A 16375-nucleotide genomic window follows, 5' to 3' on the forward strand; every position below is an offset into this window, starting at 1 on the left:
GGATACCATAGGGTTTCGAAAAGCATTCCATGCTCGGAAAATGCACCCCTTCACAGGTATTGGCGTGTGAAACCCTACCCACAAGTATTGGGAAGAAAACGGTACCCTTGACAAGTATTCCCTGAATCGACCCAACAATATATTTTAATCACGGACGTCACATCACGGGGATCACGGACGTCGGCTTTACCGGCTTTACCTTTTATTTTTGTACCATATCCCACACAGGCGCCTCGCTAAAATCGGACTCTAAACGGGCCCTAAACACGTAGTGTTGGGGCAAAAAGTAGGCCTACATCCTTTCTTTTAGTCTTTTTATACCCTCGCAGATTGGACAGTAAACATGTAGTTTCCCTAGCGAAATGTATACCCTTTATATTTTTTCATTATTTTAGTGCTTTTGACACCCATTACGTTACGTCGTGCCCTATCTTGAAAAAGAGATTCTCGGTTTTTTCGGGTTTTTTTGGTCACGCATGGTATCCACTCGTCAATGGAAATGCCCCCCCCCCCCCCCCCCCGGATACAAAATTAAAAATGTTGAAGCTAAAGTACTATAGTCTCACAAATATTCATTGAAAAGGGGCCTTTTTTATTTCATCAAAACAAAAGCATGACATGCAGCTAGGTTATTGAACATCATTATTTTACTTTTTGGCAGTGATGGGAAAAATTAGGGGGCCAGATCATGCGTATGAGGTTTAAAAAGTGTGAGCGAGTAACAAATTTCTGACTTTTTTATGATACAAAATTATATATTTGTGATAGATTTTGACATATGGTGTAGAAAATTATAATCATATTTCACTCCCGCTTTTTACCTTCTTTTTCCTTTTCTCTATTTCAAAATGGTTGTGATACAATCGGGGCCCCATGGCCCCATCAAGCTCCGCCCCCTCCCCATCTGTAGTCACATGGTTTCAAAAGCAAGTGGAACTATTACATGGGGGTTAGACTAGGGATGGACAGGGGGACAAGTCCCCCCCCAAAAAAAAAAAAAAAAAAAATAGGTGAGGGACACGATGCCATGTCCCTCTCCAATATTTTGGAGTCTATTTTTTTTTTTACTGACTGACGTAATGTGCGGGAAATTCAAGCCAATCCACAGGTAATTGGCAGATAGTGACATAGTAGAGATGCCTGGGGGTGCACGTGGGGGCGCTTGCCGCCCCCAATTTTTCGAGACCATGAAAACAAAGAGAAAATGAAAGAAACTGGATAGAGGGTGAAATATGCATGTATACAAAAGTATGGGTATAAAGTATGGGCCTTATGTTCTGAATATTATGTCAAAATATATCACAAATAGCCCAGGGGGGGGGGGGCAGTCATTGCTGTATATATGCGTGACAAAAAAACAACGTATTTAAATAAGGGATTTTTTTTTCAGTTTTAAACGCGGGCTGCACGTACATTCGTTAAGGGTATCAACTAAACCCAGATTTTCAAGAAAAGGGTGGCTTTAAAAGACTGTGGTCAATTGTCAATCGCAGGGTCAAACGTATTTAGGGTATGTAGTTTTCCAAAGCTTTTTTTTAAAGACTAGCCAACTGTTTAGGGTATGTTTTTTGTCCAAGCTTTTTCCCAGAGGTCATATTCTGGCGACAACTTGTTTAGGGGCCAAATTGTGTAAATAAAGCCCACGGAAATATAGGGGTTTATTTTGCACACAGAAAAAACTCGTTTAGGGGGTGTTTAATTTGGCCCTTTTGGAAATAAAACGGTCACGCATGTGTATAGTCACGTATTGTATTACCGGACACTATTATGATTCCGGACGCGCATATTACTGCGTTCTAAAACAAATTCGTACCGTAAGACTTCCGCAATTCAATTTCACAGAGCAATACATAGAACAAGATTGCAAAAACAAGGCGAAAAATCCAACTTTTACCTAATTATCTCTAAAAATGACAGAAAATGCTTAAAATATCATATAACATAGTTTTGTATTAACAATTGATATATTTTCTAACGGAAATATGGGCCTGATTTGCCGAATTTCAATCTCGTCCACTCCTTGATCGATCAAATGATGAGGTGTGGTGTATTGTGGGTGATCGTCGACGGCTAGTTCTCAAGGTACCCGTGCGCGAGGTTTACCGTGAGTAGAGCCGTCGATCGGCAGCGCGTCGATAGAACTTGATGAGCGTCACGATACGAACGCGAGCATATTATTATTGGAAAGTGCCATGGAACATGCAGCTAACAAGACAAAATAAAATAAGTTATCAAACACGAATTTATTACCAACATCTGCTCAGATTCGATATAAAAAAGCAAATAATACTTAGAATTTACTCATGATATGATATAAGAAGAAAAAAAAAATCACAAAAATTTGTTCTTACATCATTATAATCAAGGATATCTTTACCCGTCCGGCGCGCGTCCGGAATCATGATGTAATTTGTCGCGCACGAAAATAATTGTTTTTCGTGGAGGGGTATGCGGCAAGTGCGATGCAAAGAAAATGGTTGGTAAATATAAAATAATTTTATCATATTAATAATTTTCATAATATTTGGAATAGCAAGTGCGAATTTTTCTTGATTGTATTTCCTCTAGTTGTCATTTTTAAAGCACTGAAATAAAGGTGTCCGGCAATAGGATACACTGCCATACAGCAATACATTTGAGATGCCCGGCCCCCCCCCCCCGGACAAATAGTTCGATTTCGGTAATAAAAATGTTGAAATTTTTGCTTGCTCGTTCGCTCTACTCGCTCAGAACTTTTTATAAATTTTGCCCAATACGCCATATCTGGCCCCCTCAAAATATATGGCTCACGACGCCACATGATTACGGCCGGGGATTACGGATTGGGAGTCAAAGTTGGGAAAGAGAGCTTTTTTGGCGCGGCGCCAGCTAGCGTCAAATATATGCCAAGCGCCAAAATAGACTAGACTGAGAGCTTTCCTGATAGTGTTCGGTATGTTATCTTTATTGACATGATAATTAATTGAGGAAAAACGGGAAATCTAGACTAATAACGGCTAGATTATTCATTAAATTTGTCACCACTCTTGCTCTTGTGAATGAATGTGAGCTCCGCCTCCGGGAATGTCGAAAGCTGTCACCGGACAGTCACCCGGTCCGGCGGCCGGCAGCCTGCGCTGGCGAGGCTGGATGAGTGGCCAGGATCCAGCATCATGCAGCTTGCATTGCAGGGCAGTGAATGGACTGGTGTCAAATTTCATGATAATACTATCTGGGCCCAAGATTAAGTGGGTTATTTGTACTATTGTAGATCTGTGAGTTATTTTAACTTGAAAATTGTTATTCAAGCCAGCACTGCAGCTGCAGCACCGCAATTTTTTCAAATAAAACAAGTTAGGCCTAGATCAAACCACTCATTTAATTTAATGAACAAGATTAGTTTAGACTTAACATTGTTACTAGGCATGCTAGGCCTAACTTTTGTTAGACCTAACTAAGTTCATTAAGTTATTAGGGCGGTATTCTGAACATTGTCTTTTCTCTATATTTCATCTTTTCTCAGAGATATTCTGGTGGATGTCATAACTTATGTCACAAAACAATTTTAGGTCGAAAATTGAACTTGTAGGATGGGGGGTTGGGTGTCCGGACACGTAACAGAAATGAAGCCTTGTTTTTATCTCAGGAATAAACCAAAAATATAGGTTGAATAGTTTTTTTTCACCATCAATATTTGTTCTTTATAATATTTTCTTATATTCTGTGCTAAAAAGAATTAAAGACATTGCTTGTAAACTTTTCAAAATTGAGAGTAAAAGTCATGTGTCCGGACACCCAACCCGTCCGGACACACAACCACTGGGTATACTTGTAGGATTTACAGCTGTTGAGCGGTCATCGGCCGGTCAGAGATCGGTCGATGATCTTGCGGCAAATTCAAGATCGGATGGGCGATTACCTAAAAATAGGCCGGTGGGGGACCGCCCGGGATTCGGTGAGTCGTCAGCTGATTACTGTTCGGACGCCAAACAGATAAGTTCCTCGATTTGACCAAGATTAGGCCTTGAGTAATGGGTAATCGACTGGGCACTGCTCGGCCACCGCTAAGTATTGTTACAACCCGCTCGACTTCTACAAATATCGTTCGGCGATGCCTAAATTCCAGCAGCGGCCGAGCAGGCTACTAATTGGTCGGTCGCTGCTCTGAGTTGTGACTTAAGCCTAAGCTACGGTATCTAACTTGACAGAAAATACATTATAGGAAAGTAATTTTTCATTTTTACAGATTGATTTCTTACGTTCTGATGCAGTAAAGTGGTATCTTTGTGGATAGAAGTACTCGGGAAGCCATCTGGAGATGGTGATGTTACCTAACCCTAGGCATGCTATCCTGTTGCTCCTGGCAACCACCGTCATGGCAACAGCAGATGAGAATGAGGAGAGAAGAAAGCCCAACATCATTGTCTTTCTTATGGACGATGTTGGTATGGGAGATATTGGTTGCTTTGGAAACACCACCATAAACACCCCGAACATTGATCAGCTGGCCAAAGAGGGCGCCAAACTGACGCAGCATATTGCTCATCCCATCTGCACACCTAGCCGAGCTGCTCTCATGACGGGCAGATACGCCATAAGAAGTGGTAAGATACGTAGAATAGTATAGGATTGTGTCAGGTGTAGATTTATTGGGGACCAGGGAAACAGCTACACGGGGACTTTGCGCGATTTTGCTACCGAAATGACTATACAAAAATTGGAAATTTTTTTAAAAGGGCCCCTGAAAATCCCCCTCTACTGCAATGTTAAGCCTTATCCAATTTTCCAGATTACCGGAGTTGATTGTGAAAAGTCGCGGGCCCCCCAAAATAGAAAAATCAATTTTTTTTTGCCTGGTTGTCTATTATTCATATCTGTTTGGTTCTCTATCATTCTCTCTCACATTTTGATTTTTAAAAATACATTGAGACTAAAATGAGTATTATGGATTTGGAAATGTTATTATGTATCAAAACATTAATGTACACTGTTTGCCTTTTGTCAGTTTACTGGGTTCTTTCCTATGATTTAATGGTGGATAATCTATTGTTTTTTGTCATTTCAAGATGGTTTGTAGTTTGTAATGGTTTTGGTGTAAAATGTGATGTTATTTTGACGATTTTGTTATGTAGGTGTGTGTCACAAATATGGCTTCCCAAATTGTTTAGTTTCCCATTGAATAGTGAACAATAAATACTGAGATGTCTAATTTTGTGTTATCTGCTTATAAATCCGCTATTAAGCCTGTTGATTTTGAAGTGACATTTGGTGAATTTGAGGATTGTCTGGAGGAACAATTTCTAACAAAAATGACCTCACTTCGTTTTTAACAGGTATGACATCTTTTCACCTCATGAGAGTGATCTCGTTCATCAGTGCTCCGGCAGGACTTCCCTCCAATGAAACAACCATTGCAGAAGTAGCCAAAGATGTTGGATACTCTACAGCCCTCATTGGTAAATAAATGATATCATCTTATTCCCTTTTCACAATGATCATGCTTGTAATTTTTGACTGATTTATGGTGATCACCTTACCTTTTAATGTTGCGAATAAGCTCCTTGGTTACTTTCTTTCACTTGTCTCTTCTGAAGCATTCATTGTTATCTAATGATGTCATCGTCATTCTATAGAAAAAATCTTAAAATGACACATTTTCGGCGATATCACATTAAGCTTCGATGTATCTGATGAAATATTTCAAAGTATCACCCTGGAGCGATACAAGAGTTTATACCATATTTTGAGAGGGTGCTTTTACTCTGGAATCACCAAAGACCCACCCAAGAGACCCTTCCTTTGTAATGGTTACCATAGAGCCACCAATAACTCTCCTTGGTGACTCACTTGCTGTGATAGGGAAATGAAAGTTATATTATGAATAATTAGTGTTAAAATACTGAAGAAACTTTAATAGGTTATTTAAAGAAGTCAGAAACCCTCATTGTTTATCTTGCAGGATAGTTACTGGAAGTTCGAAAGAACACAATTCCCTAAGTTCAAAACTTCACCTTTTGCACATTATAGGCTGTTGGTTCTTTTCTGTGTACTCAAACAATTTGACCCATGCAATTCTTCATTTCATTTATTTGGATAGGAAAGTGGCATCTTGGATTCATGTGCGAGAAAGAGAATGAATGTTCAGACCCAAATAGCCAGGGTTTTGATTACTTCTATGGTCTGCCCCTCACCAATCTCCTGGACTGTGGCCACGGAACAGTCTTTCAAGCATGGAGGAGAAATTTCTACACAGAGGTAGCTGTCACTATGGTCGTTCTTGTCCTTGCAACATTCATTCTCTTCATGTACAGCATGGTGAGATGGAGGACGTTGGTCGCTGTTGCAGTTGCTAGCACAGCGTTCTACCTGTTCTGTCTCATCATGCCCAGATTGATCGCTGTGATGAACTGCGTGGTGGTCGAGAACCACGACGTGGTAGAACAGCCGCTGTCGTACACCAACCTCACCCAGCGCCACACGCAGCATGCACTGGACTTCCTGGAGGAGCATAAGAACGAGCCGTTCCTGTTGGTGATGTCTTTCCTGCAGGCGCACACCGAGCTCTATGCCGAGCCTCACTTCCACGCCAGCAGTCAACATGGGGTTTACGGAGCGGCGGTGGAGGAGTTGGATTGGAGCGTTGGCGAGATCATGGGCGCACTGCATCGGATGGGGGTTGCTGATGATACCTTCATCTACCTCACCTCAGATAATGGGGCTCACATGGAAGAATTCTCTCTCAGTGGAAAGAAAGAGGGTGGCTCGAATGGAATTTATAAAGGTAGGTGCAATTAGTATCTCCCCTGGGACGGCAAAACCTGCATCTCAAGAGATTGGAAAATACCAAAGGAACCATCTTCCCTTTGAGATCGTATTGTTTTGTATTGTAGCTCCACTTTTGTAAAACTTAACTTACACATAAGATTTCAGTGTCGGTAAATTAAAAAAAAATGAAAACACATCATATTTTGAAACGTATTTAATATCACATTATGGTCATTAAAAAATACTGGACATTTCAATGTCGGAAAGAAGAGACTGCTGCTACCAAATCAACTAATGCAGGGAAGACCACCAGGGGCATTTGACTTTTTTTTAAGATACCGAGCTGATGTTATGATTATACATTTGCTTGATTGATAATCCAGACATTAAAATAAATGAGTTATCTTTCGCAAAGTTCAAAATTCACCCCACCCAAGGATTAAAGTAAAAAATATTTTGTTAAGATAACAACTGACAATCCATAAAAGTGATATGAAAATGCCATCCAAAATGTCTATAACTTGATGGGTGATACAGCTCCTTCGAATCCTATTCACACTGCAGGTGGAAAAGCCAACTGCTTTGAGGGAGGAATCCGGGTTCCTACCATCGTGCGCTACCCCGGGATCGTCCCTCCAGAATCTGAGGTCTCCGAACCCACCAGCATAGTGGACCTTCTACCGACCGTAGTCGGCCTGACCGGGGGCAAGATGCCAAGGGATCGTGTCATTGACGGGAAGGACATGATGCCGTTGCTGCAGGGGGAGCTAGGGATCTCACCCCATGAGTTCATGTTCATGTACTGCGGAGGATACATCCATGGGGCACGATACAGACCAAGGAAAGGTAAGGAGACTTGTGTACAATCCAATGCAGGTAGTAGACTTTATGCATACAATGTCTTACACTCATAGCACCCTCTCTCAGAGGATATAGGAATACGCATAAACAAAGTTGTCAGAGATGCGCCAGTTGCAAATCATTGATGCATGCAACGCGATGGCTTCAGCCTCTAAGATGGCGGTGCTATGATGTCTATATAACAAAGTTTGACTATAATGTTTTACTGCTGCACTCAAAACATTTGTATCAACACAGATAGACTTCTTATACCTTTTCAGCATGGTTAGATATGGAATGTTACTGGCTTTCATCATGCAAGTCAAAATTAGTTGTACTATTTTCTGAGAAAGTCACTATTGTGTCTACATACTCTAGCCTAGAGCTATGGAGCCATGATTGATAGAAAGAGAAAATATTAATCTATCAAAATCAATCATGTATACTCTAAATGCTGCTTATATATATATCAAAAGATTTTGATCGGTTCCATGACATTTGCTCTGATGACAACTGCCCTGCTCTAATTTCCACGTACTAATTGAATGACCAACTTCAACCCTGGGTTTAACACTATACCCTACCCTAACCTTAACCCTAAACCTACATCTTAGACAAAATTAAGCCTGGAGCAATTGTCGCATGAGCAGATGTCGTGTCACCTTTTAATCATGCATAAATGCACATCTTTCTTTTTTCTTTCTAAATTGGCATGTTAATAATATGGAGCATTTGAATGTGAACAGTTACAATTACTATGTAAGTTTTAGTTTAGAAAGTCAAAAAGGGGCCTAAGCTTTCGATCCTAGCAGAATCTTCGTCGGAGGCAAAATGACAAACATATAAAGTGGAACAACCATAATATAGACCACAAACAAGCTACAGCAACACTAAAAACAAGGAGACAAAAGGGGCATTAGTGAGTAGAGAAGACCAATCAGGTTAGTGAAGGGGATGAAAGAAAAGGAGTAGGCAGACACAAAGGGAAGTTAGTGTAAGTAAGGCCAAGAGGGATTAAGATAATGAGGCAGGCAACATCAAACAGGATCTGGAACAAAACAGTGATAGAGGGATGAATAACTAGAGAATAAGTGAGAGGTGGGTCAAACAGGTTACAAAGAAAGGCATAATAAACTGGTGCATAAGAGTGCATAGTTTCACGATTCCATAAAACAAAAGGTACCATGTATGGATATAGTCCCTCTTTCAACCTATGGACTACTGAATTCTCTTATTCCCATGTGCTTTGTACAGCGACCTCCTGCTTTATGTGGCTAACTGGTTAATGTCATATTCTAGAACATTCTCAGAATACCTTTTATCTTCTTATATCAGGCAACCGAATATATAAGATCGTGTACACAACTGCAAACCTGGTAGAAGGGCCGCACGGAACCATGGGTTGCTTCGATTCATATCCCTGCCGATGTGAGGGCCCGACCACAGTCAACCATGACCCGCCTCTGGTCTACGAGCTCCGATCGGACCCCTCCGAGACCACCCCCCTTGACCCTACCACACCCAACATCCAGGAGATCATCACAAGAGCCGGAGCAGCTGTCGCAGAGCATCAAGCATCCATCGCACCCACGCCGTATCAGTTTGCCTTCACAAGGCTGCTACCGAGGTTTGGGGATCAACCCTGCTGCGGGACTTTCCCATTCTGCAGCTGCACTGAAGATCATTCTACCGGGTTCTCCTATGAGGATGCCAAGCCTGATAAGGCACATAAAGACTGGATGAGGGCAGATACTTCTAAGGCTAGCTGAGGTTTGGTTCAAGCACAAAGGTAAAGATAAAACATTCTAGAGCTATTCTCTCGAGTACTATTATTACTATTTTAGTTACAAATATGTATTTAATGTTAATTAACCCTCGTGTGAAATTACTTCCCAAACCAAGCTGAATGTGATGAATGAATGTACAGTGATGTGTATTACTGCAAATGTACTACTCTTTTTCATGGAAAACAATGTTTTTGAATTATCCGTCCTGTGTTTGTTCATACGATAACTGAACTGGAATTCGACAGATCAACTTTAAAATTTGTCTGTATGCATATAGGAGTGATGATAATCTGAGCAGCTATAGGATATCAAGGTGAAAGGTTATGGAGGTCATATATCTAAAAAATACTGTTCTTCCTGTGATTTAAGAAATATTTCAAGAACTCACTTCAAACTTGGCTTCTTATCTGATTAGAATTTTGGTTGATGAGTTCAAAGGTCAAAAGTCACAGATTGTTTTATACCTGAAAATAACTTCTTGTGAAGAAATGGGGTAGCAGTCACTTCAAAACTACTCTAGGCGGATGTATGCAAGTAAGGGTGATCTGATTAGATTTTGAGGTCAAAGGTAATAAAGGACTTGAGAGGTTATTATTTGGAAATGTAATATATTTCCGATCTCGCATATTGAAAATTCATTTGGTAAATTCATTTGATGTGTGTTTTGTGTGAAAATGAAGTACAACATTTTGTACATTTGTTTAAGTTGGCGATATCTAATCTATACAACTTAATGTTTTCATCTTTGATTCGTGTTTGCAGTGGCAGCTGTTTGAATTTGGACCTTTGAATAATCTATGAATTCATTTATTTCAGGATCTTCATTTACTTGTAGAATATTATTAAAAATTATTATTACTTATGTTGGATGCTTGCTAAAAATGCTGGGTTGAAACTAAGCATACCATATATTTGCTAAGATGATGTGATACTTCAAATGTTTGATTTTTTTTTTAATGTAGCATGTACATCATTGTTACCATTGATTTTTTTGTACAGATTTTTTTTTGTCTGTACCATCATTGGCATACACCAAAAAGGTTTTTTTTTTTAAGAGGGTTACTTTCACAACTTCCTGCGTAAATCTGCGTCTGCAACATCGGTTAAGCTTTAACATGGAAGGGAATGGGGATTTTCCAGGGCCGTTTTCAGCATTGGGGGTGGGGGAAATCACCCTGAGCCCCATCTAATTTCGTCCCTGGACATAGTTTTCCATATTTCAGACAAAATGGTTGGTACAGAATCCTTACAGAAGTCAGTTCAAGAAATTGAACAATATTGGAGAGATCTCATTTTCAAGATTAATTCCTCTTTACTCAGGTATTTGATGTATTGGACATATTGGTATTTTTCTGCAATTGTTGACATCTCTAGACATTTTCCTGATGCTGCATATTTTGTGAAAGATGACCCTGCCATATTTAAGAATTGAAAGCGAAAATAATTACGGTAGGATTGATACAATAGGCGAAAATGATCTATTAGAGTTTCCCATTCTCATTTGAAAGTGGGGTATAGTTTTTGGTGTTTGATAGTCTATCATAGATAGAGTTAGAGTGCCATCATTACTGACAATATGAATTTTTAAGGGAGAATAATTGCAGGTTGAAACCAAGCGTTTCCTTACACACAAAAAATGTATTCGATCTTCCAAGTTTCAGCCATGTTGAACAATTGCATGACCAGTACCATATGGGCACTAGTATTCAACCCGGCATAATTCAAAGATTTGGACAAATTCCCCCAAATATTTAGAAATAGGGAATTTATCTTAATTTCATACCTTTGTTATTTCCAGGGTAATCTGTTGTCGGTATTTTCTTTATCAATCTGTCGACTGTATGCACGGAGGATCGAATTATGCGGCGATGACCTTTTGCACTGAAATGCACTAGTATTCAACCTAGTGATGATAGACAGCGAATTTAAAAATTGTTTAGATTGCTAAATTAGATCTAGATCTATGTAAGTCTCTGGCTTTGACTAATTCCCTGTTTGGTCTCATCTCAAATGGTCTAGTCCTTAGTCGGATGGGACAAGGGCAGATTGAGAGACAGGGCCATCTTTCGTTGCTAAGATGAATAATAGTGCCGACGGGTTGAATACTAGTGCCAAAAACCATCGCCGTATAATTCGATCGCCCGCGCACACAGTCGACTGGTTGAAGAAAAAAATAACGCAAAAAGAATAACCAGCATTTGCTCTTGGAAATAACACAGGTCTGAAATTAAGGTAGATTCCATATTTCTATATATTTGAGGAAACTCTCCAAACGGGTTGAATACCAGTGCCCTTACGGTACTTATCTTCAATGAATAGTAAATACTTGACTATAGTGAAGGGGTCCATCGTCCTTGGAGCAAGTCCGCAGATCACATGATTATTGGTTGTGTGATCCTTATTTATAGCGCAAACAAAGAAAAACAAAAAGAATATGTCAAAAGTGTAAATGGACATCAATTATATGAATTCATACTTCGTACATTTACTTATATTATGAAGATTGCTATTAAAAGGAGCTTGTTTTGTTATAAAGGCATGTAGTTTCTACTAAAGTATGCAGTAAATACATGATTTTTCATTAACCCTCGTAAATTTACATTGACAACAGTTACATGTATAGTTGATGGGGCTAATTTACCCATTTATGGGACACATACATCATGGAGACATACTAGCCCCTCTTGAACCCTGTTACACGAAGTGATACAATTAAAGTTTAAATTGGTTGTAACTTTCGTGTATGGGTTTTTCATAGTTTCTGGCAAAGATACACACAATTATCCAGGATAGGACTAAATGTGGGTCATTAATGAGTTTGATTTTTGTCATATGACATATATTATGATTTGGGGATAGGAAGAGTTTATTATCAAAAGGATGTGGCATTGTAATTATGTAGACAAAATTGTTTCATAAGTAATTTTTTTGCATTGTTTTGTGACATGATTTAAAATCAAGTTTACATTACACTGCTAATTAAAAGAGCCTAATATTGATTTATTTCCAAAGTAACGTGTGTTTTTATGGAGCTCATTGGGGTGCCTTTATCACAAAATTCTGAACTTGACCGTGATCTCAATTTAAAGTAATGTGATAAAACTTTCCTTCTGCATTATTATTGAGTAGAATTCTTATTCAATTAGAAAATGGTATTTATTGATGAACAAACATGTCAATAATAATTGCACATATGAAAAAAACAGCCGGAGCTGGAAAATTCATGTTTACAAGTTTGTGTTGGCACAATAAATTACACAGTAAAAAAACATAGTAAAATGCATTACAAAAGCTGTACATTTAAAAAGCTAATGCAATTTTTGTTCACAATTTTAGATGATACAGCATAAAAGGCAATGAATGAATTTAATATGATAATGGCAAACTTGAAGGAGAGGAGACGGGCACTTTATTTTAATGACAAAATTGACTGTAAGGTGGGGAGGGGGTGACCATTGTCCATTGCCTTTTTTATTGGACACACACACACACATCTTTTCTTGAGTATGTCAACCAAAAAAGGCAATGGACTATTTTGAAATCTTGTTGTTCTTGTTTGAAATTGTTGATAATTGTTCTTACGACGAAGAGATATGTTTGTATGTTTTTTTCTGAGGTAGCCATGTCTTACACAGAGCATGAATTGAAAGTGATTTTGCAAATTTTGTACACAGTGCCAGTCTTCTCTCCTCAAGTGTTGGTAAATTACACATCTGAAATGCACTTGTGTATGTAATGTAATTATAATATAACATACTCTGTTGTATTTTTTTCAATAATATTATTGAAAGTTACATTGCCTTATAAGGCAATGTGACTTTGTATGAAATTATGTAATGTCTCATAAGGACAAAGGTCTTTAAAATATGATGATTCTCAAAACTACGTGACATGGGACACATGAAGAGTATTGCTCAAATAATTTAGGCATAACATGTATTTCATTTGTATTAATGTCACAAATATGCAGGTGATTAAATGCAATTATATTTTGTTTGTATTTATGCTGTGAATAGGCATTTTCCACCCATTTTGAGTATTATCATGAAAGTAGTCATTTCAGGGTTGATTGATGCTAAGTATTTTGGGCAAGGTATCGTTAAAAAGACATGGTATTTATACATCACCTGTTTTTTAAAACTGTATTATAGGACTTTCAACTGAGTATGTGTGATGGTGTTTATTCTCTTGTCAGTATTGTATCGTACACAATGTCTTGATGTAATGATCTGTTTGATTTTCAGCATAAGCTATAGAGAATTTGGCATATGAAATATTGCCAGTAGAAAGCTAATCAGCCTAACGGGTATCACTTAATACATGTATTTCGAATCAAAGATTGAATGAGATTGTGATTATCGTTCCTTTTCAGAGAATTTCTCCTAGCAATAATTTTCTCTTCCACCCTGAACTCTTCATATTAATATCATATATCTCCAACTTTATTAATTATTTTGAGAAAGTATAGTATAGTATAATAATATTAATTAAGAACAAAATAATATAACTAAGAACTTATTAGTAATTATTGTAATAATTAATATAAATTATTATTACTACTCTATTCATTTTTCGAAAGGAATCATGTCACCTCATTAAATTTATTAAGTCAAACGAACAAAGAAATCATGCTTAAAAATAAAATGTCTTGGTCCATGACACAAAGCAACAACAAAAAATCATATTTTGATAAAAATTGTATTATAATTATAATCTATTATATGTGTTTATGGTTGGTTGTAAAGGGGGATAAATCATATAGTGTTTTGATTAATTTCTTTCTTTTTTGTTTTGTTTTGTAACAACTAACATGTATTGTTTTCAATAGGTATACTTGGCAATGGAGACAGGAATTAACAACTTCTTAAAAATAAAATAGAAGTTAGTAAACTATTGCTCCCTGGATATCACGCCTTCTTTCCCACTAACACTGAGCAAATGTGCCGCTAGCGTTGCGAATGGATATATATAGTCAAAGAGTTTTTACTGGCTGTTGTTATAAGCTTCGGAAATCCTTGCTTCTAATTGGCTCAATGCAAATTCATCAGTGAATATCATTGACCAATTTACTTTATGAAAACAATTCCATGGTTTCTTTTCTTATTACTGTGCAAGTGTTTATAATGTGTTCTCGTTTCTCAGGTGAATTAATTTTTTTTATAAGAAACATGTTTGTGATTTTGTAACAGTTCAATAAAGGTAGTTAGAGGATGGTTCGATTGCTTAAAGGTCAAGTCCACCCCAGCAAAATGTTGATTTGAATAAATAGAGAAAAATCAAACTAGCATAACACTGAAAATTTCATCAAAATCGGATCTAAAATAAGAAAGTTATGGCATTTTAAAGTTTCGCTTATTTTTTCACAAAACAGTGATATGCACAACTCAGTGACATGCAAATGAGACTGTCGATGATGTCCATCACTCACTATTTCTTTTGTTTTTTATTGTTTGAATTACACAATATTTCTTTTTTTACAGATTTGACCATAGGTACCGACTTGACTGAATCATATAGTATTAAACAATGCTAATTCCACATGTTCAGGGAGGAATTAATCACTGTTGCACTTGACAATTAGGAGAAAATTAGAATATTTCATATTTCATATAATAAAATACAAAAGAAATAGTGAGTGGATGACATCATCAGTCTCCTCATTTGCATACCAACCAGGATATGCATATAACTGTTTTGTGAAATTAAGCGAAACTTTAAAATGCCATAACTTTCTTATTTTACATCCGATTTTGATGAAATTTTCAGTGTTATGCTTGTTGGATTTTTCTGTTTTTATTCAAATCAATTTTTGTTGGGGTGAACTTGTCCTTTAAATGTATACTATGCTGGATGATTGCTATGATTGCTTGAATCATTCAGATGTATTTCAACCAAATCTGTTGTAATTCGTAATTCAAATACCTAAGACTTATGTTGCCTCAAGAGATTCCCTCGTTTATGTTGTTTGAGGACACCTTAGTTGTTTATGTGTGCAATTTTCACTACATTCCAAGTTTAAGGCAAAGCCATAATACACCGTAATATGTATATTTTGAACAAAAAAATATGCCAGTGTACAAAATGGTGATCAATTAGCAAGAAATTTGATTGGTTGATAATGATATGAAAATAAATATTCGACGATCTTATCTTGCTTTAATAGAAGAATGAACCTGTTGATACCTCTTAGATTACAGGATTGATTTTTTTAACATCAAAATGTATAACAAAATATAATTGCTGCCCCGAATCTAAACAAAGATTTTAATTTAATTGTCTATTTACAATTTTTTGTAGCCTTAAATGTACACAAACAGTAACTTGATGTGACATGGTGATTTCAGTGTCATGATATGCATATTGATACTGCTAGTAATATGACAGTAACGAGTCTGTAATGTTGAAACTAATACAATTATTTAAATAATATAGTATTCTACTTTGATATAATGCTTAATATTGGTAAATTAAACTTATTTTGTAGTAAATAGTAAACAAATCATGTTATTTTCAGTATTATACATTGTTACTCCTTTATATGTAGAGGAACTCTGAAAGAAATTATGAAATTTTCTTGTATTTGTTTTGTCGGAGGCAGAATTCTACCATTATGTATCTTTTTTTTTTTTTGACTTATGTATTGAATTACTTTGAATGTTTAAAATGTATTTTGGTTCCTTCCACTATTAATGATATTTCTTCTCAAGCAATAAATATATAACACTCCTTAAATGACTTTTGATGACTATTTTTTGTGCCGTTTCTTAGACAAGAAATAAAGACTTTAACCTGATATATCGTTTGGAATAATAGTTAAAATAGAATTTGAATGATTGCATGAGCACACATGATGAGGATTTCTTGGAGAAAATGGGGGAAAATAACGAGAGAGAGAGAGGAGGGGTGAGGAAGAACCCCAAAAAAAATATGTGCTCCATTGAAACGGTTTATTTTCAATTCATCTAATGCCAATTCGACCAATTGCCAACTCGTCTATTACCATT

The 16375-nt window shown here is 37.2% G+C and overlaps 1 protein-coding gene across 2 annotated transcripts; it reads left to right on the forward strand.

Annotated features, from left to right (window-relative positions):
• Nucleotides 1-2788: 2788 nt before the first annotated feature.
• On the forward strand, nucleotides 2789-12370 carry LOC129264342 (steryl-sulfatase-like). 2 transcript variants are annotated; one of them, XM_054902210.2, is made up of 6 exons: nucleotides 2789-2932; nucleotides 4226-4583; nucleotides 5313-5435; nucleotides 6077-6760; nucleotides 7309-7590; nucleotides 8920-12370. In XM_054902210.2, exons 2-6 carry the CDS (start codon nucleotides 4298-4300, stop codon nucleotides 9351-9353), a joined length of 1809 nt encoding a protein of 602 aa, XP_054758185.2. In that variant the 5' UTR covers nucleotides 2789-2932; nucleotides 4226-4297; the 3' UTR covers nucleotides 9354-12370. The 2 variants fall into 2 exon arrangements, with proteins under 2 accessions (XP_054758185.2, XP_063958932.1); XM_064102862.1 differs by lacking the exon at nucleotides 2789-2932 and adding an exon at nucleotides 3204-3254 and having other exon boundaries at nucleotides 8920-11782.
• Nucleotides 12371-16375: the final 4005 nt, after the last annotated feature.

Source organism: Lytechinus pictus, chromosome 7, assembly GCF_037042905.1.
Source record: "Lytechinus pictus isolate F3 Inbred chromosome 7, Lp3.0, whole genome shotgun sequence".
In the NCBI taxonomy this organism is placed as follows: Eukaryota; Metazoa; Echinodermata; class Echinoidea; order Temnopleuroida; family Toxopneustidae; genus Lytechinus; species Lytechinus pictus.

Bases quoted from the DNA above. Each gene is read 5' to 3' on its own strand.
- LOC129264342 (XM_054902210.2), top strand. From the start codon at position 4,298: ATGGTGATGTTACCTAACCCTAGGCATGCTATCCTGTTGCTCCTGGCA. The intron at 4,584-5,312 runs GTAAGATACGTA...CGTTTTTAACAG, and splicing joins CAGATACGCCATAAGAAGTG to GTATGACATCTTTTCACCTC. The intron at 7,591-8,919 runs GTAAGGAGACTT...TTCTTATATCAG, and splicing joins ACGATACAGACCAAGGAAAG to GCAACCGAATATATAAGATC.